Source organism: Pelobates fuscus, chromosome 3, assembly GCF_036172605.1.
Source record: "Pelobates fuscus isolate aPelFus1 chromosome 3, aPelFus1.pri, whole genome shotgun sequence".
In the NCBI taxonomy this organism is placed as follows: Eukaryota; Metazoa; Chordata; class Amphibia; order Anura; family Pelobatidae; genus Pelobates; species Pelobates fuscus.
Genome location: NC_086319.1, coordinates 76,373,220 through 76,400,220, shown reverse-complemented (window position 1 = coordinate 76,400,220; position 27,001 = coordinate 76,373,220). Strand labels below are relative to the sequence as shown.

At 39.2% G+C, this 27,001-nt stretch overlaps 1 protein-coding gene across 1 annotated transcript in view; it reads right to left on the bottom strand.

Annotated features, from left to right (window-relative positions):
• Positions 1–452: 452 nt before the first annotated feature.
• CCDC87 (coiled-coil domain containing 87) overlaps positions 453–27,001 on the bottom strand; it is a 53,269-nt gene continuing 26,720 nt past the window's right edge. Inside the window, exons 12-20 of the mRNA XM_063446150.1 lie at positions 26,453–26,569; positions 26,219–26,355; positions 24,872–24,986; positions 16,718–16,821; positions 14,302–14,420; positions 11,443–11,570; positions 4,956–5,070; positions 2,510–2,652; positions 453–578 (exon numbers count right to left, since the gene is read on the bottom strand). Of these exons, the coding sequence (XP_063302220.1) occupies positions 453–578; positions 2,510–2,652; positions 4,956–5,070; positions 11,443–11,570; positions 14,302–14,420; positions 16,718–16,821; positions 24,872–24,986; positions 26,219–26,355; positions 26,453–26,569 (1,104 nt within the window). The remainder of the gene's footprint in view (positions 579–2,509; positions 2,653–4,955; positions 5,071–11,442; positions 11,571–14,301; positions 14,421–16,717; positions 16,822–24,871; positions 24,987–26,218; positions 26,356–26,452; positions 26,570–27,001) is intronic.

Sequence of the window (27,001 nt, the reverse complement as noted above, 5' to 3'; positions counted from 1 at the left end):
TATTAGTTTAAGCAGACTGTGATTGTCTATTGTTGTGACTTAGATGATGATCAGATCACATTTTATGACCAATTTGTGCAAAAATCCATATCATTCCAAAGGGTTCACATACTTTGTCTTGCAATTGTATATCCCCAAACAAACAAGCAGAAAAAATTTATCTTTCATTTGAGGGTATATCTACTAAGTTCTCAAAAAAAATAACATTTTCGGAGCAATGTTTAAAAAAATAGGAAGTGGGGACAGTCATATTCAAACAAGTTTATAATGATAAACTTACACATACAGTATATAACTTAATGGGTAGTTTGAAAGACAGAGACAAACTAATTCAAATGTGACACTATTTGTAAAATTACAGTTTAAATTATATATACACATCTACACAAAATAGCAATCATACTATAAGTTTAAAGGTAGTATAATCTCCTTTAAATAGTTTAATTCAGTGTTTACAGTTTTAAAAGTGCATGCTGTTTTTCAAGGTTTTTTTCCATAACATCTTTACGCCGATCCTGTTGTAACCAGTAAAGCATCTCTATTTTATCTCTCTGTATTTTCTCAACATAAGGTCTACCCTATAAAAAAAAAAAGAAACGTAACATTATAATCACTTTTTATGATTATCCATTTGTTTTCATACTATTAATTTAACATCCCCAAAATACCTTCATCATGGACAGGGAATTGATATGCGGTAGCCAAATGTGTATGGTGTACATACCAACTTTAGCTGGAACAGTAGGGGTAGTCAAGGGCAATTTGGGAGAAGTGTCACTGACCCACCCCTGACTTGCCCCCTGTGGCCACTCCTCTTCTGTCTCCACCACCAGGGACGTTTTAGCCACGAGGCAAACAAGGCATTTGTCTTGGGCAGCATTTTCCAGGGGGCGGCCAAAAAAGCCACCCCCAAATGCCCAGGGCAAATGTCTTGTTAGCCTTGCGGCTAACTGACATTCCGGTCTGGCTGCTGGGCGGGCGGCACTGGCGAGGGAGCACTTCCCCTGAGCTGTCTGCTCAGCTCCCTCGCGCGCCGCCCGCAGAATGAGGCTGGGAGCCGGGATATGACGTCATATTCCAGCTCCCGGCATCACTCTGCGCGCGGCGCGCGAGGGAGCTGAGCAGAGAGTTCGGGGAAAGTGCTCCATCGCCAGCGCCGCCCGCCCAGCAGCCCCAGAGAAAGGGAGAACCCCCCCCCCCCCCAGCATTCCTAAAGGTAAGGAGGCTGGGGGGGTTAAATTGAAAAAAAAAAGTGAATGTTAATGTGAGTGAATGTGTTTGTCTGTTAGTGTGTGTTTGTGTGTGTCTGTTCGTGTGTGTGTCTGTTAGTGTGAGTGTGGACTGTTTGCCTGTTAGTGAGTGTCTGTTAGTGAGTCTGTTAGTGAGTGTGTGTGTCTGTTACTGAGTATGTGTTTCTGTCAGTGAATGTGTGTGTGTGTATTTAGAATGCAGGGCAGAGGGGAAGGGTTGGGTGGGGGTGGTGCGCGGGGGGGGGGGGGGGCGCTGAGTTTTGTCCTGCCTAGGGCAGCACAAAACCAGGATACACCACTGTCCACCACAGTTAGGGAATATTAGGATATTATGCTGCAACTGGCAGTTTAATTTTAAATGGACACTACAGTCACCAGAATCATTACAGCTGAAGGTAGTGGTTCTGGGGCATGTAGCCTGTAGCGTCATTAACTCAATGCATGTCTATGAGGAGATACAGATTGGTACAGGGTTGCGATTTTGCATATGCACTAGCTTCCCAATGCTTTAAATAGTACTAACTGCAACCTGAACTACTGAGCAGATTTCAAAGTTTCTAGTTCACAAGTCCCTTTTATTTGCCAGGATGACAGGGGGACTAGACTGGCAAAAACTTGAAAATTGGCAACTATGATATGGTTTGGTAGGAGATCATGAAGGAATACTACAGACACCAAAACAACTTTAGCTTAATGAAGCAGTCTCACTGCTCAGTTTTCTACCACTTGGGAGTTTATGCTCTTTGTTTATTGGGCTCTAGTCATACCTCCCCACATGAGATTATTTGATTCAGTGAAGCAAAAAAGTATTTGTTTTCTCGAATCTAATAACTGGTTTGGTGATGATTTGGTAGTCTAAGCACATAAAATGATTTAAAATTTTGTTTGTGTAAATAAAATTATAGATCAGTTGGTCACTTAGTCACCCTTTAGATATGCTGAATAGCCCTGCCCTGAAATACATAATGTGAGACTTGGTAAATCCTTTTAAGGTTATACACGAAGTGAATCTCAAATTTAAGGTCATAATTGCCAAACGAGAAAAAAATCAGCTCTGCTTTCAAATTGGCTAATTTGGCAATCAATTTGAAATTAACCTTGAATTTACTTAGAATAACCCTGTCGGAAAACATGGGCTCTTGTATATGTAGCCTCCTTTTTACAACATGAATTACATGCACATCCTTATTACACACAATGTTATTGTGGGACATGAAGCTGAAGCATACATGTTTGAAGATTAACTAGAAAATACTTACTTTAAAGGTGACGGTATCATTAAATGATTTCTTGATAACTTGCAAAAGTTCCAGTATTTCATGTTCAATCTCTGTTAATTGGGTGTGAAGTTTTTTCCTTATTCTGGACTCTTTCATTCTGGCCATTGAAGTCCCATTGTATCCTAAAATAAAATACACAACATTAATTAGTTGGCATCTATTAAAATAATTTCCCCTCAGCATCTTTAAAAATTGAAAAATCTGAATGCCGGTGAGGTAGCTCAGTGGGCTAATGGATCATCAGTAGAATCTGTTCAACCCTTGACTCAGCCCTTCATCCTTCCGAGGTAGATAAAATGAGTACCATTAAATTGGGTAATAGTAACAACCCATGGATGTTGGGCTAAGGTAACATCCCCAGGACGTACTTGAAAACCAGAGTAATCTGTTTGTACCTTTCCTGGTTAAATACTTTGTTGTTGTTATTATGTATTGCTGATCATTACATTAATTTCCATGATGATTGTTTTAGAAATCTGTCTGTCCAACTTTGGCACAAGGTTTAATAGGTGGACTAAATAGCAGGACACAAGAAAACCGAACCACAAAATTTAGGCTAAAAAAAATAAATGTGATTCTAGAGCAAGGATAGTAGGGGTTTAAAATAGCTCTGTATCCCCCAACCAAAAAAAACTAAATAGAAAAATTAACTTTTCATAGAGATAAAACCCACCTTTCAATGTACCCCATGGCCACCTCACTGCCATCAGCTCAGTCACCATCAGGGATCTTTGTAATATGTGCAAAAACCACCAGAAAATAACAGATGCATTAAATTCACATATTTTTTTTAAGGTTGGGCCGTAGTTGGTTAAGCTACTAATAGGACACATTTTGCAAGAACTTGGTAAATCCAACTTAAAAGGCATATTTAATAATTACTGAATTACACAAACACCTTTAGAAGATCTGTTTAGTACCGTTCCCATTGACTACAACTGAGTTATCCACTGGTCTCAGTAGGAACTCGGTGACTCCAAGCTGCTACTCAATATAACTCCACTTTATAGCTCTCTGTAAAGGTCCAGGCTACCGAGAGATCTCGAGAAGCTGCTGCAGAATTTACTAAGAACATTCATTTGCAAACTTTGAATTTTCATTCAATATTTCATTACTATTTAGATACAGAGATTACTACATTACCAGATTACTGAATTACAAAATTGGACAAAATATAAAAATTCATATCAATACAATTTTTTTTACTGGCTGTAAAAAAAAATAGTCAGCTGTTACTTTGAAAAAAATAATTAAAAATACAATGTTATATATGTTTTTAATCCCTTAGTGACCAGACCGTTTTTCAATTTTCTTACCAGGGCTGTTTTTAAATTTTTGCGGTGTCTGTGTTTAGCTGTAATTTTCCTCTTACTCATTTACTGTACCCACACATCTTATATACAGTTTTTCTCACCATTAAATGGTCTTTCTAAAGATACCATTATTTTCATCAGATCATATAATTTACTGTAAACAAAATTATAAAATATGATGAAAGTTTTTTTAAAAATACACCTTTTCTAACTTTTTGACTCAATCTACAACCGCCAAAGAACACCCATGCTAAATAGTTTCTAAATTTTGTTCTGCGTTTAGAAATACCCAATGTTAACATGTTTTTAGCTTTTTTGTTGTTGTGCAAGTTGTAGGGCTATCAGTACAAGTAGGATATTGCTGTTTCAAAATATATATATATTTTAAATTTATCAATAGTGACATTGTAACACTGTTATCTGTCATAAATCTCTAAATCACACCTCACATGTATATATTTTTTTTAAAGTAGGCAACCCAGGGTATTTAATGTGGGGTATGTCCAGTCTTTTTTAGTAGCCACTTAGTCACAAACACTGGCTAAAGTTAGCATTTATATTTGTTTCTGTGTTAAAAATGCAAAAAACTATTATGAACGCTAACTTTGGCCAGTGGCTACTAAAAAAGACTGAACATACCCCATTTGCAATACCTTGGGTTGGATTCTTTTGCAAATGGTATGCCATCATGGGGGTAATTCTCATTCCTGGGCTACCATACGCTCTCAAAGGCAACATAACAAACCTGGCAAATTTCAACGTGAAAAAGCTGAAAATCAAGCCTTATATTTGACCCTGTAACTTTTTAAAACACTATAAAACCTGTACATGGTCATTTGTGTGTGTGAAAAATGCAAAAAAAACCAAAAACACCACTTTCACTGACAATATCATCGCTGTGATATGTTTTTACTGTTTTGAAACATTTTTTTTGTCAGACGTACCTAGTACGTCCGCGGTCCTTAAGGAGATTATATATATATATATATATATACACACACACACATTCAATACAGTAATACGGAATATCCCAGTATAGACTGTAGCACCCAGGTCTCTAGATAATCTAGATATTTGGGGTATTATGCAATATCAATAATTAGGAAACTTACCTCTCTGAAAGAATCTGTTGGGATCAGAAGCTTCTCTCTCAAACTGCTCTAGTTCTGCTAAAATTTCTTCCCTCTTCTGGATGATATTTACTGCTTTTTCCCACATTTCAATTGCCTAAAATATTTAACATTGGCAGGTCAAACATTAGGATACAAAAAAATAATGTTAAAATAAGTCAGAACAAACCACAATGCAATGAGTTTTATCCATTAATCAAGGCATTTCAGAAATGTGTTGAGTAAATAGAAATTACCATGCCAAAATAGCCAAACTGAGAATATTATTGAGTTTGAGAATACACTACGCCACTCGCAGGCCATACTATACAGCCCATCGCCATTCCAAGTAGGGTACCGCCACTCGCCCTCATGCCGTAGTGTAAGGAGAGCAAGGCTTCCTGATTGCAAACTGTAGGAATTCTGCTGCACCAGGTTTCTTCACGCCCCAAAGCCCAGGCCTTAAGGAAAGCCGGTGCTGTATGTCTAGGGACCCTCTGTCCCTAGTTGGCAGGATCTTGGGCCCAAGGGCATTACGGTGGTCTGGTAAGCCTTCGGGTATTCCTAGCAGAGCCTGTCGAAGCGTGTTTCAAAACGCTCTCTATAGATCAGGACTGCCGAGCTCTCATGGGTCGTGGGTGCTGTGATGCAGTGGCCATCTTGTCACTGACTGCTTGCAACTCTAACTTGCCCCATTTGGCAACTCCTAGCCAAACAAGGAATATGAATGGCCTATTTGGCCACTCCTAGCCAAACTGGGAATAATATTGAGTTTGGGAATGTTTGAGAATGTTTCCAATTAAGAAGATTCACAATTCCCACTGTTTGTTTCTTGGCTCTCCTAAAATTTAAAGATTTTTTTTTTTTTTTGCTGTGCATAAAGTACAAAAGATGATCACCACTCCACAACAGCCTGCATGGGCATAGAAATATCAAACAATAGGAAACCTGTGTGGCACAAGAAACAATAGCACAATTTTAAGTGATGTTAAGCAGGCTAAGTAAGTATGTCTAGATCGAGAGGGAAATATATGCTTGCTAGCAAATACAATTTCCAAACATTCTACATGCAGGAGCATAGTTAGGTGAGAACACAATACAAGGTATGGGCTAGACCTAAAAATAGGTGTAGTTAGTAAGAGTATGGTATAACATGCTACTATTAACAGATTAGCTGTAATGCCACTGGGTACTACCCATTAAACAAAATCAGCAAAGAGCAGTATAGAAATCTCTGCACTGTAAACCACATTAGCTCTGAATATGTAGAATCTTTGCCACCATGATTTCACACTACGCCTCAAGGCTCACCCTCATGCCGTAGTGTGAGGAAAGCCAAGCTTAATGCTTGTGAGCTATAGGAATTCTACTGCACCAGGGTTTTTCACCCCCCAAAGCCCAGGCCTTAAGGTAAGCCGGCGCCACATGTCTATAGGGACCCTCCGTCTCTACTCAGCAGGATCTTGGGCCCAAGGCCGTTAAGGGGGTCGGGCAAACATTTGGGTATTTGGGTAGTTGATGGAAATTACGTCCACATGGGCCTCCAGCCCAGAGCGGGGACAATGTTCCAATACAGAAGTTCTACTTATGGACTCCGCAGGCAGAGCAGCGATGTGGGGTCGGCTACGCAAGTGCTGCCAGAACTCCTGGCAGAGCCTATTGAAGTGTGCTTCAAAATGCTTTCTCCAGATCACGACTGCCGAGCACTCCTGGGGTCATGGGTGCTGTAATGCGGTGGCCATCTTGTCACTGACCCTACTTGCATCTCTGACTTGCCCCATTTGGCCACTCCCTTTCTTTCTCCACCACAACTAGCTAATATGAGGACGTTATGGTGGAATTGGCAGTGTAATTGTAAAGGGATATTATAGTCACCAAAATTATTACAGCTAAATGTAGTGGTAGAACCTGTCAAAGCGTGCTTCAAAATGCTCTCTTCAGATCAGGACTACCGAGCTCTCCTGGGGTCATGGGTGCTGTGTTGCGGCAGCCATCTTGGGTGTGCCAGGCGGTTGACTGTTAGGCAAGAGATTCCGCTGCTGTAGTGTGAGTTTCTCCAGCGGGGAGAAACTCTAAGACTCTTACGATGGGCCCACGAGCCTCTCAAGATGGCAGGTGCCTACATTGAAAGCATAAAGCTGACAAGCATGGCGACTTCACTGTCTGCACCTGATCTCATCTTCCTAAATTTTCTGGCCCGTATAGCGGACAATGCAGTCTCCCTCACAAGGCCACAGTGAGCTTTTATATCACAGAGTATCCCCGTAATATCAAAGAATATCCCAGCAGACTTGACCAGTGTGCGAATATACAGGCCCTACTGAGAGATGACAGCGGAATTCACTCTGACAATTGTCCCTGGCACAGGACTGTTCGGGTCTGAGCCTGAGAGTGCTTGGAGCTGGGGCCTGTCCCGGGCCCCGGGAAAGGCCTCCCAGTTTGCCCTCCAAGATGGCGACGGCAATCGAAAGACCCAGAGGAAGCTTTGGACAAGGCTGCAGCTTGTGATACACAACAGGGAGGCTTACTTGGATCAAGAGGTTCTCTCCTGGGAGCCCAGACGTTCACTTGCAAATCGGTTGAGGGCGCTTGAGGCACACAGAGGCCGGCATAGGTTGCACTCCGGTTTATCTATAATGTGATGGACTCCTGTGCATTATTTGCTTCTTGTGTGCTCCTGGTGTTATGGCTTATCTTTAATTCTATTTTTGAAATTTATTAACAGTGCCAATTGCTTTTCTCTTACCTGTTTATTTTTATTAAGTTTTCTAAACCTTGCACTGTATTCCTCTTTAGGTGTTAAAAAAAAATGTGCTGGGGCGGAGCTTGTCACCGCAACGGAGCAGACGCCATTACTCGGAGCTCCAAAACTCTGTCTAAAATAGGGAGCATCCCGCACTATTAACAGCCCCACAAGCAACGGTCCGCTACAGAGCATCTTGCTAAACCTGCTAATGCCGTTCTTTATAACTCCAGGCACGAAAACCCGAAGCCGAAGCCTCAAGGCTAACCGCGTGGGCACACAGCTGCAAGAAATTGCTGGGGGACCAAGGTAATGGAATACACCGGAGATCCAACAACCTGTCTCGCACACTTCTGGTGGGATGGGGTGCAGGTCACAAAAACCGCCTCCACACAACCCGAAACCACAGCGCGATATAAAACCAAATGCTGCTGGCTCCCTCCATATCACAGGCCTCACCTGTATCTTTGATAAAATGGGACCACAGAGGCAGCCCTCCCTCCGCTACCCACCCTACGGTGACTGCACAAAATGCAGGAGACCATACCCCTGACTCTAAAAAGAATATACAAAATGTGCTAGCAGGCTTGCAGCAAAGTCTGAAGCAGATGTAGGAAGCTGACCTAGCTGTACTAACCACTGAAGTACAGGCTGTCACCACTTGCATTCAGGCAACAGAAACAGACCTTTATAGCCCTGAAACAAAACTTTCATGCCTTAGGCAAAACGGTTCAACATCTACAAACTATGCATGTCACAATGACCAGGCAAATTAATATACTGGATGATAGGGGCAGAAGGAAAAACATTCAAATCAGAGTGGTCCAAGATACACTGCCACTGGAAGAACTGCCTCACTTCATTAGGCGCTTGGTGGCTGCAGTCCTGCCAGCCACAGGCCAAACAGTTCTTATTTGACGGAGTCTGGAGAATTGCAAAATCACCTCAGGCCATCACATTGGCACCATGTGACCTCATCTGACGCTGCTGCACAATATCTGACAAGCTAGGACTGCTGGCTGCATTCCAAGGGAAGACCCCATATGATTTTAAGGCATGCCAAATCTGCTTCTTCCAGGACTTAAGTAGGGACATACTGCTATGGCACAAAGCAATGCGGCCACTCACCAAACTGCTCCAGGCAGCAGGAATAACCTACAGATGGGTGACACCAAAGACCCTTATAACTCTGGATAACCAAGGAGGGAAAATACTACAAGGCCTTGGATCCCAAAGAAGGCCCAGTTCTGAGACTAACAAATCAAAACGCGGCTGCAGTGGAAGCGCCTCACCCTCAACCCTGTCATATATGGAGAATACGAATGTCTTCAAACCCAGAGAGAAGAGAGGTGCCACAACCTGACTACAAGTCAACTGCTACTGTTTTTTGTTTAGTGTTTGGTCAATTTTATTTTACTCAAGTGTTTATTCTCATTAGTGATGTCGCGAACATGAAATTTTCCGTTCGCGAATGGCGAATGCGAATTTCCGCAAATGTTCGCGAACGGGCGAACCCGGCGAACCGCCTTAGACTTCAATAGGCAGGCGAATTTCAAAACCCACAGGTCATGCCCACCTATAGAGGCCTTCTGGCAACAAGTACACGAGAGACTGCGGGAGATCCTAGACTCAGACATACCGTTGCAACCCCTGCCGATGCTCCTCCACCATACCACGACTCCACTTGGTGCGTACAAGAGATCACTCAGGCGACACTTCCTGAACGCTGCCAAGAGTCTGATCCCTGCCCGCTGGAAGTCTACGGCAGTACCGACAATAGCAAGCTGGATGGAAACAGTGGAAGAGATCTACAGCATGGAGAACCTCACGGCGGACTTGAGGAGGACAGGAGAAAAATGCACCTGACTCTGGGCTCCCTGGATCGAATACATGGCCCGTAGGCCGGCAGGACAGCGGGAGCGGGAGACCGAATAGACGGGTGACCGAGGAAACGCGCGGTGCTGGGGCATGGGTGGCTGTGGTGCAGGCGGGTTCCCCCCCCCCCGCAATAGCCTCTCTCCCCTACCATCCCCCCTCTTCTCTTCCTGCCCTCCCCCCGCTTACATGACGGATCTAATGGAGATTAGTCAAAAAGGAGCCAAAGTCAATAACCAGAATACAGATAAAGCACTATAGGGAACAATAATGAACCACAACAGGGCAATGAACCTAGCCCTTTCAGTCCTTTTTTATACTGTGGCTCGTTAGGATGGTAGCCATGCCCTCCAAAACGTCCGAATTCGAACATTTTGGCGGGCCGTGACGACATTAGTGTCATGACGTTGACGCACCCGCACTGCATCATAAAAGGAGGCGGGGCTATCGCGGCCGACGTGAATACCGCTGGAGAACGAAGAGGGATGCTGGAGAGGATCCTTCTCCTCCTGTAAGAGGTGAGTACCATGGGGGACATCCCTGGTTACCACAGAAGGCAACCTGACACTCTTGGTGTAAACATGCACATCAAAAATTAAGAATTATATTTAAACAAAAACACCAGCCCAGTTCAGGAAAAGCATTATTTTGACAGATGAAACTTAGATCAACATGTACCAAAATATTAGGAAGAAAAAAGTATGGAGAAGGCTTGGAACGGCTCATGATCCGAAGCATACCACATCATCTGTAAAACACGGAGGAGGCAATGTAATAGCATGGGCATGTATGGCTTCAATGGCACTGGGTCACTAGTGTTTATTAATGATGTGACAGAAGGCAGATGCAGCCAGATTAATTCTGAAGTGTATATAGATATGTTGTCTGCTCAGATTCAGCCAAATGCAGCGAAGTTGATTGGACGGTGCTTCATTTTACAGATGGACAATGACCCAAAACACACTGCAAAAGCATCCTAGGAGCTCTTTTAAGGCAAAGAAGTGGAATAGTCTGCAATGGCCGAGTCAACCACCTGATCCCAACCTGATCGAGTATGCATTTAATTTGCTAAACATAAAACGGCAGAAAGACCCACGAACAAACAACAACTGAAGACAGATACAGTAAATGCCTGGCAAAGCATCACAAAGGAGGAAACCTAGAGTTTTGTGATGCCCATGTGTTGTAGACTTCAAGTAGTTATTGCCTGCAAAGTTTTCCCAACAAAGTATTAAGAATTAACATTTTATTTATGATTGTGTTAATTTGTCCAATTACATTTGCGCCCTTGAAATAAGGGGACTGTGTATGAAAATTATTGCAATTCTTAATATATTTGAGATTCATCAACTAATTGCATCAATTGCTTCCCTAACAAGTTTTATTGGGATTTGTGTAGGTCTTTCTACTGACCATCAGGTTCTGCCCCCTAAATTCTGCAAATTCTATACTTGTAAAGGCAAGACGGCCCATCTCAACTTCTTTTGGAGTGGATTTGTATAGTTGGTTTTTTTTTTTTAAAACATAATGCTCCAATTCGTGCAGAACAAAACGGTAAAAATAAAGTGTTTTGACTGTCTGTCAATGCCTCATTTGTGTTGGCACTAGAACTTCAAAGTTTTATTCCCCCAAGATGCATGTATGGATACCAAAATATTTACATAGGATAAAGAACTGTAGGTTTTTAAACAAAGGTAGTTAATAGCCACATTGCCCACAACTTTTTTTCCGAGACGCCTAAATTGTAACTCTTGGATTTGAATATGCAAATATTACCTGGAATGCATTAACTGGAATGTACTGTGAATAAATGTTTGTGAACCCTTTGGTTATAGGTAGGAAAAAAGTGCTACAGATAGTTAACGGTCTCACCTGTGGAAGACAATCTTGGTATTCAGCTGAGCTGTATTTAATCGCCATGTCAAGTCTCAGTGCTTCCGGAACATGAAGTGCTTTCCATATGGCATTTATTTTTTTCTGTAGAATTTCATTATGTGTTTGTTTCTATAAAATTAGAACAAACATTTAAATAACCTAAATAATAGCAGAGTATTTTTAACATCTATATATTTTTATGCTGCAAGTCACTGGGTACAAGACCACTATATTTGCAAACCGTATCACATGCTTTCCTACAGGTTCCTACAGGTTTTATTTAACTAAAAAAAACAAAGAAATTTGAGAGTTAAGTCTGAGCAGTTTGTGACAAAAATATAGATCTTCAGTTGTAGTTGCATCACTACAACTCCCATGATGCTTTGCAAGCCTCGAGGCTGATAAAACTTCATAGTTGTAGTTAGTTGTACAACACCCTGGACTCTATCCTTTTGCCCATCGCTGAGATAGAGAAGTTACATAGATAATATTGAAAACATTAAAATAATACCTGAGATGAGATTCCTTTCATTTCAGTTTTTCTATCATCTGTTTTAGACAAGTAAAAATAAATAAAAAAATAAGCGAACATTAGTGGAATTTTTTAGCACATTTACTATTTGATTTTTAGAGTCTCTGTACAAAATAAATATTATTGTCTGTATGTGGAAAGCCTAGGACAAATTCAAGTTTCTCACCATACTTACATATCCTTAGAAAAATAGTCTATAGATACATCCAGTGATGGGTAGTACCAGATTGTAGAACTCACAGTGGATATGATTTAAAATAATGCAAAAAAAAGGCGTGGTGACTTTTTGTGTGAAAAACCAGAAGGAATTACACGCAAAAGTCTAATTACTTTAAAACCTTACACATTATGCTCAAATGATGAGCTATGATTTTATCTAAGTTGGAAACTTTTCTTTTTATACTTGGACTACTTTGGACTAAATTTGGCAATCCTGTTTTTAATTCTCTACACATCACTTTAGCAGATAAACCAAATACGATAACAAAAAGAACGACTGTTGCAAAATGTATCAGATAAGAAGCATGGGTTACAGCCATTAAACTTTTAGAACACGAGCTGAATTTTGTTGTAGTTAGCTTAATGTATTCTTTTAAATTTTGGCATAGATTTTTGAACGACAAATACTGAAGTGATTGGATAATGATGATGATGGTGTGAAGGGTTTGTGAGTTTCTTTGTAAACAAGATAAAGTGTCATGTTAGTGAAAAAGAGATCAATTAGCACTGAGCAACCAGAGCTGGCAAATTTCGTGTCAATATTTATCTGATATGAACAATCTATGTAATAAATGAACTTGATAACGTTCCAAATGCAGCTGTAAGTGTATTTTGCTGGGTAATTTGCATAGCATTAAATGGCAAGCTATAATTTGAATGTAAATGAATTCGCAATTAGGTCGTTTATATTTCTATGCATTCACACTGTCAAAACTGTAAGTATATTTCTGCCCCTGAAAATAAGCAATATCCTGAAATCAACGTAAGGAAACCTCTTGGCGTACAATAAAGACAGAGCTATTTATGTACTATAAAACCCAAGGAAGGCAATATCTCTAATTCATGTTTCTTTAAATGATGTTTCTTTGCCAATGATTTTGGCCCATTCTCAGATATTGACCCAAAATAAACAAAACTTTATTGACAATGGCTAACCTGACCAGTACAGTAGTTTGAAGTATTTTTCATGTCATTCTTGTGGAAAAATAAGTTAATAAATAAAATATTTAATGGAAAAATACAGTTTTAATCAAATAACTTCAGGTGCACCTGTCTCCTACAGAAAAATAATTTAACATTTTGTATTGGTAACAACAATGTTTACAAGTTAAAATAAAATGTAAAAAATTAAGAGGTATGATGTTTTTCAAGATATTTTCAGTGGTACTATTAGTTACTAGAGAGGGTGTCTTGAGTTTTCATTGAGTTTTAAAGTATGCGATGAGGTGTAGCTGTCATTAGCTATGCTGTGAGGTGTAGCGTTTTTTAGATATGACGTTTATGGTACTTGAAGGAGATGTTCAGAAAGAATCTTAAACATTAAAACAACTCGGGTTAATCACTAAGGCCTCAATTTAATATTTTTGGATAAGCTTTTGTAATGATTTAGTGTTTTTAGATAAACTTTTAAAATGTATTTTTTACATTTTAAAATAAAGAAATATATCAATTTATTTTAAAAAATCTAAATATTTTTTTCTCGAAATATTTTGTTTAAAAGTTTATCTTATACAAAACTATCAAACCAATGCCTAAATCAGTAATTGCACAGATCTGATAAGTAATTTGCAGTTTAAATTTAGGTTAAAAAAGACAAATGGGTAAAATTCTCCAATTCCAAATGTGCAACTCCTCTTATCATTTCTCCACAATTCTTTGGTTTAGTAAATAAGATAGCATTGGTACAGTAATGCATTTTATGGAATTATAAGGAAAAAACATAAATATAATTGTCATCATGTGATAAAGTGTGGGGAATTAACAAGGAGAATGCACCTTGTAAGCCAAAATAAGTGGTTCGGAAAGGTAGTTGGGGAACTCTACCAATTCTGATATTTTTGCCTTGAACGTCCTAGTTGATATTTCACTTACTGAATAAACCACTCTGTTTTGTACATCTGAGTGGAATTAGACGGTTGAGATACACATTACTGGTTGACTGATTTGCAAGACATGTGGCTAAACACTACTGCTGTTTTACTGGGAGCAACATGGCGTATAAAAGTAAAATCTAGAAAATTGGGCAGACTAGATGGGCCAAATGGTTCTTATCTGCCGTCACATTCTATGTTTCTATCTATGTGTTTAAATCAGTTATTTCCTATTACCTTGTAAGCTAGGATCAGATCCAAGACCTCCGAGCATTACGCTGTTAATATTCCACATGCCAGGCATATAATTTTGTTTCTCAGCTCTAAGATCAGCAATCTTTTTGTCTCTTTCTCTGCAAAACAAATTCTCCAAATTCTCATTATTTTCAGTAAGCACAAATTTATTTTATGATGAATAAATAAATACAGCCCTGTAACCAACCACCCACTGAATTGGGCAAATTGAGCTTGGAAGGGGGAATGCAGAACAGAAAACAATAGGAACAATGCTATCTAAAAGCTTTGCTTGGATACACAGGGGGCCTTAATTAACAATTTGCTGAAAATATACAAGTTCTACACAATCACAAACAGTATTCCAGTTGCTACTGTTCAAACGTTCTCATCTGGTAAACTAAAGAAAGAAAGGTATAAATAATATTACTTAGGCTTAATAAATCAATTAGCATTTAAAGCCCAAACAAAAAGCCCTTAATCTCATTTCAGTATGGACTGACGGAAAATTTGGTGAAGTGTTAAAAAAAAAAAAAAAATCTTCACAAATGTGTTCTGCATTTTCAACACTCCTAAACACTCAGGGATGTGCCTGGTTCATGTCACCGGTGATGTACAGTGCTGTAAATGGATCTGTGATCTTCGAAAACTTGCAGATAGTGTTTACAGTTTGCCAACAACAGGTGGAGCTCTCTTGTGAGGGCAGAAATGGCCAGGAGTTGCGTCACACAGTACAGTACATATATTTTATGGCATGCTCACATTGCTGTTTAATTACTTTTCTCTGGTGTCCTTAGAAGAGCAACACCATAGAAAAAAAAGCATGATGAGTCTGAGATTTGTAACGTCCTGCTGGATCCAGAACATTTGGAAGTTACATATTTCAGGACTTGGTTATGTTCTGTGATTTGATGTGGCCTACTACTGTAGGTGAGCTAGAGTTGCTTGTGGGCAAATAGTTCTTAAAGGGACACTATAGGGAGCAAGACACGTAATCCCAATTAGGCGGTGTGGGTGGTCTATAGTTTTAACTCTAACTGAAACCATTGCCGTTCTGCAGGAACGGAAATGTTTACTTTGCAGGATTAACATGCCTCTAGTGGCTGTCTACATGTGGTGCTCCCTCCCCAATAGCCGAGTTAAACTTGGTTATTCAATTAGATAGTCTCATAGAGACCATTTGATTGACACACAGCAGCATTTTGCATGCACACTAGCCTTCCAATGTTTTCCGATGGTGAAACATTGGATTTGATGAGATATTCTACAATGGTGACTAATAATAGAGAGTGGAGTGGCGAGGGCTGAAAGGTAAGCAAATCTTGCCTTTCAAACCTTCACATGGCGGGGGGACACTAAAGTAGGTCATTAAAAACCATAGGATTAGAAAAACGTGTTATTTCCAATGCTATAGTGTCCATTTAAACCAGAGGTCCCAATGATCCCATCCAAGCTGAAGCAACTGCTCAAAATAAGTTTATTGTACCATCACTGCTTTCTCCAGTGCAATAAAGACCACATTTATAATGGGAAAAATCTAAAGAACAGTTTTGTTTTTCTTAAGAGTTTATTTTTTTATTATTATTATACAAAATGTTAAAATTGGTTGTGAAATGAGTAGTACACTGAAGAATGGCTAAGCTAGCTAATGCCATCTACGCAACAAGATCCTTTTTTAAGAAGGGTATGAACCACTGTTTGATTTGTTTGTAATAACACTCTGAGCTGACCTTAAAAGATTGATGTGTGGATATTAGAATGATGACACCCTATGATGGTAGCATTAAGTAGATTTGAAAAGTAAGAATAGTACACTGATTGGTTTGATCAATGTCTCCACTGTGGAAAGTATAAGAAAGAAGAAAGAGGTAAATATAAAAAAATAAATATATATATATATATAATGAACAGCTTTTTTTTCAGCCTGCAGAGTGAGGCAACTGTGTCATTCAAAGCATATACTTCGGAATGAGACAGTTGTTTCAAAGTAATGCATGTCCCTTTAAAAATAAAAGCAAACAGACAGATTACATGGAACGATAGACAGGGAGACATACAGACTAGTCAGAAAGAAACACATAGAGAGGCAGACAAATTAGATAGATAGAAAACCAGAAAGTCCGACACAGTGACTGATATTACATTATGTTTATGGGTGAGTATGTATGTGCATCGTATATATAGAAAGTGGACTATTTTTAAGTAGAAAGACCCAATTTAAACCAAATCCAGGTCCTACTATATCCTGTACTCTATCTGGTCTTGTTACAATCCATACACCGGGGGATTTTACCATTCATTTTAAGGTGATAATGCAAATCCTACTGGATATAAATAAACAGATTCATATTCATGAACCTCTCTGGTCATGTTATTTCTGCTAGGACAGAGTGAGGAATGAATTGTAAATACAAACCTTTTCAGCTCTTCTTCCATCTTCTTTAAAGCCAATTTAGCTTGTTCCTCATCCTCAGAATCACTGTTGTATAAGTGATATATCACTTTCAAGTAATCTAGGTCCTATAAAAAGAGCAGGATTGCACATTTAAATGGACACATAATATGTGGCATAACAAATATGCAGACAGTTTCATTTACATATATAATTTTCTACAGAGTTTTTTTTTTTTTTACAAGAAAACATGTAAATTGTAGTCCTATTGATTTCAAGTACATCATGGAAAGGACAAACATTACAATAAGTAATTTCATCTAATACGTTCTCTTACATATAAACCGTGGTGAATGTTATTGCAAAGTCCCTACCGAACAAGCGTCAAGTGGCTGTTTGAAAGTCAAGGTACAGTGACCATGTGTATAATTCATCTTTCCATAGAACTTTGACATTATTGCATTATTAATTCTCCTTGTTAAAGAGCAACATCACGCTAATGATTAGATTTACAACTACTTCATTGTTCCTTTGTTGGTGACTAGTGTGTGTGTGTGTGTGTGTGTGTCTGTTAGTGAGTGTGTGTGTGTCTGTTAGTGAGAGTGTATGCGTGTCTGATAGCTAGTGTATGTGTGTCTGTCAGTGAATGTGTGTGTGTGTATTTAGAAGGTGAGGAAGGGAGGGTGGCGGATGTCGCCTGAGTTTTGTCATGCCTAGGGTAGCACAAAACCAGGATACACCACTGGACTCCATTATAAACAGATCACAGACTTGTACATGGAATAGGATTCTGGATGTAAACGTACAATAGGAAAGCTAAAAAAGTGTTTCTGTCCTAAATTTGTTAGTCATCTCAACAAAACCTAATTTATTCAGTGGATAGATCTCCATTGTATTAAAGGTACACTATAGGCACTAAAACAACTTTAGCTTAATGAAGCAGTTTTCGTGTATACATCATGCCTCTGAAGTGTCACTGCTCAAATCTCTGCCATTTAGGAGTTAAATAATTTTTGTTTCTGTTTACGCAGCCCTGATTACACCTTCCCTGGTTGTGAGTGACAGCCTGCATGAAAACAAAATGGTTTCATTTTCATTCAGATGTTACTTACATCTTATACAAATGTGTATTTCTGATTTCTGATTGTGTTAAAAACACTATTTAGATGGCCTGTCCCACTTATTCTCCTTAAATAAGATAACTCATGTTTATTCCAGCGCCGTGTGGGTCTGCCAGTGCTGATTCAAACCCTCACCCCGCCTCCTTGTCTGAGATCATCAGAATTGACAATCTTGTCAATTCTGATTTTCTCAGCCAAGAAGGAGGGGCGGAGGTGGGGCCAAATACTGCGCTGGCCAATCAGCATCTTCTCATACAGATGCATTGAACCAATCAGTGCCTGCTTTCATACTAGCCATAAATCCTGGAGGCTCAATTAAACATTGTGCGCAAAGGGGCTTAATGTAACATGCCACCATTTTTAGGTAACATGTCACTATTGTTATCAGCACATATATGGAGTTGTGCAGAAACAGGTAGCCGACAGGACAGGAGAACCCGACATAGGATGGTAACGTATAGCAGGAAGGAAAGTCCATCAGTGGGGCACTTAGTATCGATGAAGGAAGAAGGTATGCGGATATAGAATGCTAAGATTCAGGGCTTCTACTAATATGGCAGTGATGGATGTTAACATAGAACTATATGGTTAGAGAGGAATGATATGTGGGGAAGAAGGGGACTATTGTGGTGGGAAGAGGGTAATAGTAGCTTATTGTTGTGGAAAGGATAGAGTTAAAATAAAACGTGTAGGACTACTACTAGAGATGTGTTATGAGAGGACACAGTGGGTTTGAACACTTTAGGACTAGTTGTTAATGTGAGAAATGCTGGGAATTCCAAATTTGAAGGATTGCTCCATTCATCAAAAACCGCTACGGCCCGTTGTAGTAGTTATGATGTCAGGAGTACCCTGGCCCTGTTTCCTGGTAACAGGGCAATCCAGTTTAAAATGATTTGCGTTTTTACCTGGGTCCCGCTAGGGTCCTTCATTTGCCAGTGACAACATTTGGCTTCTGCAGAGCTGCAGAAGCAGGAAGTCATTCCTGCAGGCCATTCATTAGCTGAAAGCATCAGCTGACCGCTCTGAGACAATTAATGCAATTCTGTGCATAGGATTAAGCATAGAATTGACATTAGCCAGCCCAGGACTCTTGTTACGGGCTGGCTAACCACACCCCAATGATACTGAAAGCTGCGAAGATACCCCTCCTGCAGCAGATGGGTTAATCTCCAGATGTGCAGCATTTCAAAGCAAAACACTGCACATGTAGTTTCCAAGCACGATGACCACTTCAAATTACTGAAGAGGTCATGAGGCTTGGAGTAACTAAGGACACATGACAAGTGTGACATGTCATGATTCCCTTTTATTCCAGAAGTTTGGTCCTTAAGGGGTTAAGGCCGAAATACCTAGATTGAAAACAGAAGTGGATTGTAGATTTGTATCCAATTTGGCTATTTTGGCTTAAACTTTAAAATTTGCTTTAAATTCAAAGCAATTCTCTCTTTAGTGATAAACCCTGTGTTTGTCTGTTACTTGACTACCATGGAATATTGCTATTTAAGCTCAAAAAGGTTTGCCATCATAGCTCTAGGACAGTGTACGGTACACATACAGATCATGAGTACCATCAACATCAAGTTTAATTTTTTTGCTGTTTCATAAATTCAAAGTGCTAATTTTAGGATTCTGTCCTTACAAAGTACAAAAAGAAACATTGACATTCTATATTTCAGCTCATATATACCTTAATCAACCAATTAAAATGGATATACTACCAAATCTTCTATCATCTTTTTATTAAAACAAATTAGCTTCAAAAAATAGATCGAACTGTAACCTGACTTCTCATATTACTACAAGAACGAGGTATTGCCAAACAACTTTACCAGTTTTGTAGAAATAGTGAGGTCTTCTCAAAATGAAGCTGTAATATAATACGGCAGACAATTCTATTGTTTCCTATTTTACATCATTTTAATGCACAGTAAAGGGCACCATGAACACAATGATGAGCAACTTTAGGTCCACAAATCTATAAATAATATAGTTTAGCACCAGAGAATATCTAGACCCTGAAGCAATCAAAGTAATAGAAATGAAATCCTATCCGTTGGTCTGACAGTACAGTATTGTGACGTTGAGTGAACCTGATGGACCTTACATAACCATTGCAAAATCTTGAAATCCACCTTAAATATTCACAAAGTGGTCAATTTTAACCCCTTAACACCGCAGCCGAATGTACAAGTTGTGATCCAAAAAAAACGTAAACAAAACCTGGCATTTGCGCTACATGTCTGTCCAACCGTAATTCACCTCTTTCATATTAAATGCACCCACACTTATTCTATATCATTTTATTCAGGGGAAACAGGGCTTTCGTTTAACATCAAATATTTAGGTATGGAACATAATTTAATATGAAAAACATATTACAAAAATGAGAGAAAATAAGATTTTTTTAAATTTTTTTAGTTCTACGTGACATTCTAACTGTGAATGTCATAATACTGTTTGCTTTTACTGCAATACAATACACATATTTGTATTCAGCGATGTCTCACGTGTAAAACAGTACCCCCTATGTACAGGTTTTATGGTGTTTTGGGAAGTTACAGGGTCAAATATAGCATGTTACATATTTCAGTTTTTTCACATTGAAATTCGCCAGATTGGTTACGTTGCCTTTGAGACCATATGGTAGCCCAGAAATAAGAATTACCCCCATGATGGCATACCATTTGCAAAAGTAGACAACTCAAGGTATTGCAAATGGAGTATGTCCAGTTCTTTTTAGTAGCCACTTGGTCACAAACACTGGCCAAAGTTAGTGTTAATATTTGAAAATGCAAAAAACTAATTTGAACGCAAATTTTGGCCAGTGTTTGTGACTAAGTGGCTACTAAAAAAAAAAAACATACCCTATTTGCAATACCCTGGGTTGTCTACTATTGCAAATGGTATGCCATCATGGAGATAATTTTCATTCCTGGGCTACCATACGGTCTCAAAGGCAACCTGGCGAATTTTAATGTGAAAAAACTGAAACGCAAACCTTATATTTGACTCTGTAACTTTTGAAAACACCATAAAACCTGTACATGAGGGGTACTGTTATACTCGGGAGACTTCGCTGAACACAAATATTAGTGTTTCAAAACAGTAAAACGTATCACAACAATTATATCGTCAGTGTAAGTGCCATTTGTGTGTGAAAAATGCAAAAAATGTCACTGTCACTGACGATATCGTCGTTGTAATATATTTTACTGTTTTGAAACACTAATATTTGTGTTCAGCGAAGTCTTCCGAGTAAAACAGTACCCCCCATGTACAGGTTTTATGGTGTCTTGGAAAGTTACAGGCTTAAATATAGTGCTAGCAAATTAAATTCCCTATAGTTTCAGCATGGGTTGTCAGGCAGGTCCCGCTAATTGTAATTAATAAAATGACCTAATTATGTAAAATTATTACATAAATATATGCGTAGAATTATTATATATATAGGTGTGTATATATATATATATATGTGTGCATATATATGTATATAATTTTTTTTATTTTTATTTATATATAGGTAGATATTTAGTGATATATACGTATATACTTATGTATATAGATATATATATTATTTCGTTCTACGTGTATTTTGATATCAATATATATATATTAATTTTAAAATACAGTTAGAACGAAATTTTGCATGTTTATATATTTTTATCTATTTATTTGTATTTTTTTTTTTTTTTTTTTAACGTATTTATATATTTATTTATTTTTTATTATATATAAATATATATATAATAAAAATTATATATATATTTAATCAATATCATTGTACGTGTATTTTGATATTAATATCTATATATAATTATGTATATATTAATATTAAAATACATGTAGACAGTGTATGTATATTTGTGTTTATGTGTATATGTGTATATATATACTTAGATCATATATATAATAAATATATATATGATCTAAGTATATATAATCTTATTTTTACACTGTGTTAACTGATTTTATTTGAATTTCAGACAGCAGGGGGAGTACCTGTCATTACAGGCACTCCCCCTGCTGGCACTGCCTTGGACGGCTATGCCGTCCATGTGATCGCGGGGTCCTCGCAAGGACCTCGCGATTATATGGCCCTGGGGGGCCGAAGAGGACGGAGGGGGACTCCCTGGGCTCCCAGGTAAGTCCCCCATACCGCGATCGCCGGCGTGGGATCGCCGGCGTGGGATCGCCGGCGACCGGGTAAGTACATAAGACCGCAGGACGTTCTATGCCGCCCTGCGGATTTTAGAGCCATCTAAATAAGGACGGCATAGAACGTCCTGCGGTCTTAAGGGGTTAATAACAATGCAAACTCTGCAGTGTTATGGAGTTTCAATAGTAAACCAAGGCAATAGACTAGATCAGGGGCAGGCAACCTTTTAGCAGCACCGATATAGGAGTGTGATGTCCCGTAGCGTGCCGGTCCTATTTTTTTTAAATTGAGGTGTGTATGCTGGTGTATTCTGCTTGTGTTATTTTTACTGTGATTGCTTTGTATTGTTGTATTTGTGCGTATAGGAGCTATTATATTGTAAATGTTCATTAGTAGTTTATGGTATCGTGTATGATACTTATGAATGTGGGCTGTGTATGGGGGCTGCTTGTGGAATTGTGTGTGTATGTCTGGGGGCTGTTTGGTGTATTGCATGTGAGAGGCTGCATGTGGGTTTGTGTGCATGTATGTGGATTGTTAGCGGGCTACGTTTGTGCGGATTGTGTGTATGTTTGTTGGCTGTTCATATTATTTGTATGAGGGGAGGGTTATTGTGCATTTCTGTGTATATCTAGCAGTGTTAGTGACTTCCCTGGGTTCCAGTGGGGACCAGGCTGGCCAGGTACAGGTCAAGGACAGGAGCTGCAACAGCAGCTGTGGGCTGCTCTACTACAGATCTGAGATCACTTCCTCTAAGTGCTGCAATGCAGAAATTGAGGATTGTCCTTCACCACCTTTACATATTAGCAGATATCTGAAGTTTTACTGGGACTCCTGATAGACCAGAGCCTATTTGGCTCTAGCAGCCTTGAGTGCCGTGCAAAGACACCTCGAGTGCCGTGCATGGCACTAGTGCCGTAGGTTGCCTACTCCTGGACTAGATCAAACAGTTTAAGGCAATTTTTACTGACAGATGGAAGCAAAATCATTATTTATTGTTCAGAATGAGACAAAGGGAAAGATTTAGGAAAGTGTCGCTAATGGAAAATTGGGACAAAGCTCTTAAAGTGGATGAATTACCATTGTTGTTGCGGCTGGTTTTCATGGTGAATGCATCACTTTCAGAACTTAGTCCTAGTTTGCAACAATTTTATAGAAGTGCCCATAGAATCTTGCAAGCCGTTCTTTGTCTCTGCTTCTCTAGATTGCAACGCTTAATAAAATAAGTGCAATGTCCCAGTTATTTAAAATAAGAAAAAAATATATATCTACTTACCGTATATACTAGAGTATAAGCCGACCCGAATATAAGCCGAGGCCCCTAATTTTATCCCAAAAAACTGGGAAAACGTATTGACTCGAGTAAAAGACTAGGGTGGGAAATGCAGCAGCTACTGGTAAATTTCTAAATAAAATTAGATCCTAAAAAATGTATATTAATTAAATATTTATTTCCAGTGTGTGTATAGTATGAATGCAGTGTGTGTATATGAGTGCAGTGTGTGTATATGAGTGCAGTGTGTGTATATGAGTGCAGTGTGTGTGTATGAGTGCAGTGTGTGTGTATGAGTGCAGTGTGTGTGTATGAGTGCAGTGTGTGTGTATGAGTGCAGTGTGTGTGTGTGAGTGCAGTGTGTGTGTGTGAGTGCAGTGTGTGTGTGTATGAGTGCAGTGTGTGTGTATGAGTGCAGTGTGTGTGTATGAGTGCAGTGTGTGTGTGAGTGCAGTGTGTGTGTGAGTGGCGTGTGTGTATGAGTGCAGTGTGTGTGTATGAGTGCAGTGTGTGTGTATGAGTGCAGTGTGTGTGTATGAATGTAGTGTGTGTGTGGGGGGGTGGGCATTTTTATTATTATTTTTTTATTTTAATAATTTTTTTGTTTTATTAATATTTTTTTTATTATTTTATTATTATTTTTAATATTATTTTATTATTATATATTTTTTTTTCGTCCCCCCCTCCCTGCTTGATACATGGCAGGGAGGGGGGCTCTCACTCCCTGGTGGTCCAGTGGCAATGGCAGTTCAGTGGAGGGGGACTGGCAGGAAGCACTTACCTCTCCTGCACTCCTGTCAGCTCCCTTCACCTGTGCGCCAGTCCGTTCAGCACCTCTGTCAGCTCCCAGTGTAAGTCTCGCGAGAGCCGCACTATGACCCCGCGGCTCTCGCGAGACTTACAGTGGGAGCTGACAGAGGTGCTGAACGGACCGGCGCGGAGGAGAAGGGAGCTGACTGGAGCTGCAGGAGAGGTAAGTAAACGCTCTGCCAGCCCCCCTCTTACACAGCCCCATTGTCTGTATTATGGCAATGTAAGTTGCCATAATACAGACATTGACTCAAGTATAAGTCGAGTTGGGGTTTTTCAGCGCAAAAAATGTGCTGAAAAACTCGACTTATACTCAAGTATATACGGTAAATGTGCCTATAGGATGACCCTTTAAATACTCCCAAGCAAGTTTAAAGTTTGAGAAGTAGATAATTTTACTAGAAGGGGTGGGCTTTGGGAGCCACAAGAGACCCAGTGAACAAGAGACCCAGTGACCTAGGTTTTTTTTAATCAAATTGATCCAAAATGGTTTTGCAATAGTGTAGGAACTTCACTCCGTGCACCATAACCACTACAATAGGCTGTAGTGATTATTGTGCTTACAGTGTACCTTTAAGCAAGATATCCCTACTTTTTTCAATAGACCTACAGTAAAGTTAATGTAAAGAAACAGAGGTATATGGCACTAAAGCAGGGGTGCCCAACAGGTAGATCCCCAGGCATTTTAGAACTACAGCTTCCATGATGCTTTGTTATTCTAAAAGCATTCTAATTGTAGTTAATAGGAGTTGCATCTGGCGATCTACCTTTTGAGCGCCCCTACACAAAATCTACAGAAGACTAAACTCTCATACCTTTGTAGATATGTATTTCATGTAGTCATCAAAATTCACTAATGACTTCCACCAAGTAAGCCATGAGTTACAGTATCGAGAGGCTTCTTTATCCATTGGTATATATTGATCTGCACTTCATTTTGAAAAATAAAACCAGAAGAAAGGGTTACAGATAGTGAATACAATAATTTTCATTCTTTCACATCTGTCAACAGCTTCACATGACTGGGTTATCATACAATAACTGGAGAAATGAAGTTCCGATAACTCATGTTTCTAAAAGAGATGCCATTACACAGCACAGGTGAGTACCACCAGAAACAACATCCTTGCTCTTAAAGGTTTTATCCTTTGATTAAAAGGGAGAAGATAGCACAAAAAGCTTTCAAACTTCAATCAAGCATTCCGACCCCCATAATACTGAATTGATTTAACGTGCCATCTATGGCACACATCCAATTAACTAATCACTCTGAATGTATTATTAAAGGGACACTATGGTCACCAGAACAACTACAGCTTACTGTAGTTGTTCTGGTGAGTATAATAGCTCCCTTAGGCATTTTCCTGTAAACACTGCCTCCAAGTGGCCCCTACTTAGATGGCCACTGGAGGGGCTTCCTGGCTCAGGACTGCACAGAAAGCAGCCCTGCCATTCAGCGTCCCAACACTCTGCATAGAGACGCTGAATTTTCCTCATAGAGATGCATTGATTCAATGCATTTCTATGAGGAGGTCCTGATTGGTCAAAACGACATTTGGCCCCGCCAACGTGCCGATTTTAGCCAATCGAATGCTTTCCCTATGGGAAAAACATTGGATTGGCTAAAAATCGTCCATTTAGATTATGTCACAAAGGGGGCGGAGCCAGCGCGGGCAAACCCATGTGGTGCTGGAAATAAGGTGACTTTTTTTATACTTTTATAGGAGGGCTAAGGGGGGGCAAACCACTTAAATGGTGGGTTTAGCACTGTAGGGTCAGGAATACATGTTTGTGTTCCTGATCATATTGTGATTCTTTAAGCTACATTTTAGACCCTCCTAATGAAAAGGAATAAAAAAGTCAGGTTCACCCAAACAAAAAAGTAAGCAAAGTGTAAAGGTATGTCAAATCTTTTTTTTAAATACTCATTGTAAACATTGAGAGAAACAGAAAAAACAGAAACAATGCAATTGGTATTTGTATAAGGATGTAATTGGCACATTAACCAGTTACTTGTGATGTGTTTGATGCTTGTGGTCAATATGCTATCAAAATGACATTACAGTTGTACACATGTGATGTGAATTTAGCACATTAGTATATGCTGTTTCCTGAGTACTGTTGAAAGAGGTTTCAAAAATGTATTTTTTAAACATAGTTACCTATCAGACTTGTCATTCAATGCAACCGAATCCAGCTCTTTGTTGATCACGCGTTGGTTTTTATTCCTGGTTAATGTGGATGAGGCTACACATTTTGAGAAATCCAACTTTGTAGCATATGGCTCAATGATTGAGTCCTTTAAATTAAAATGACATGTTTTTTTTTTTTTAAATTGAGTAAAAATTGATTGGAATGTTTCACACTTTTTATTATTATATTCAGTATATTCATACCTGGTCAAACTTCAGGTGATCAGTTGAAATATTTTTAGTAAGTTCACTATAAACTTCTTTGAGTTCCTTTCCAACAAATAGGTTTCTATCCAGCCTGGTCACTGAAGCAGCTTCAATCTGAAAATGATAAATATTCTTATCTCTGGCTTCTTGACCCAATAATAAAACATAGGGGCATCTGGTTTGAAGATCCCACAAAGCATTACCACGTAAAATGATTTTTCTTTTCACTGACTTTTTTTTCCTTTTGTAGTTTGACACCAGTCATTTCTGAAACTTAAAAAAAGACCTATCTAACACAACAGATCATTCAGCCTTATTTTAGACCCCAGGCTCAATCCTAGAACTTTGAACATACCTGTTCATCTGCATTCGCTAACATCTAAAGATGGAGAATACAATCAGGGTTTTTCACCAATGTGAGAAATGTTCGGAATTCAAAGTGAATACTGCCCCAATCGGCATCTCCTCATAGAGATACAATGAATCAATGCATCTCAATAGGGAATGTTCAGCGCCTCCATGCAGGGGGTGGAGATGCTGAACGTA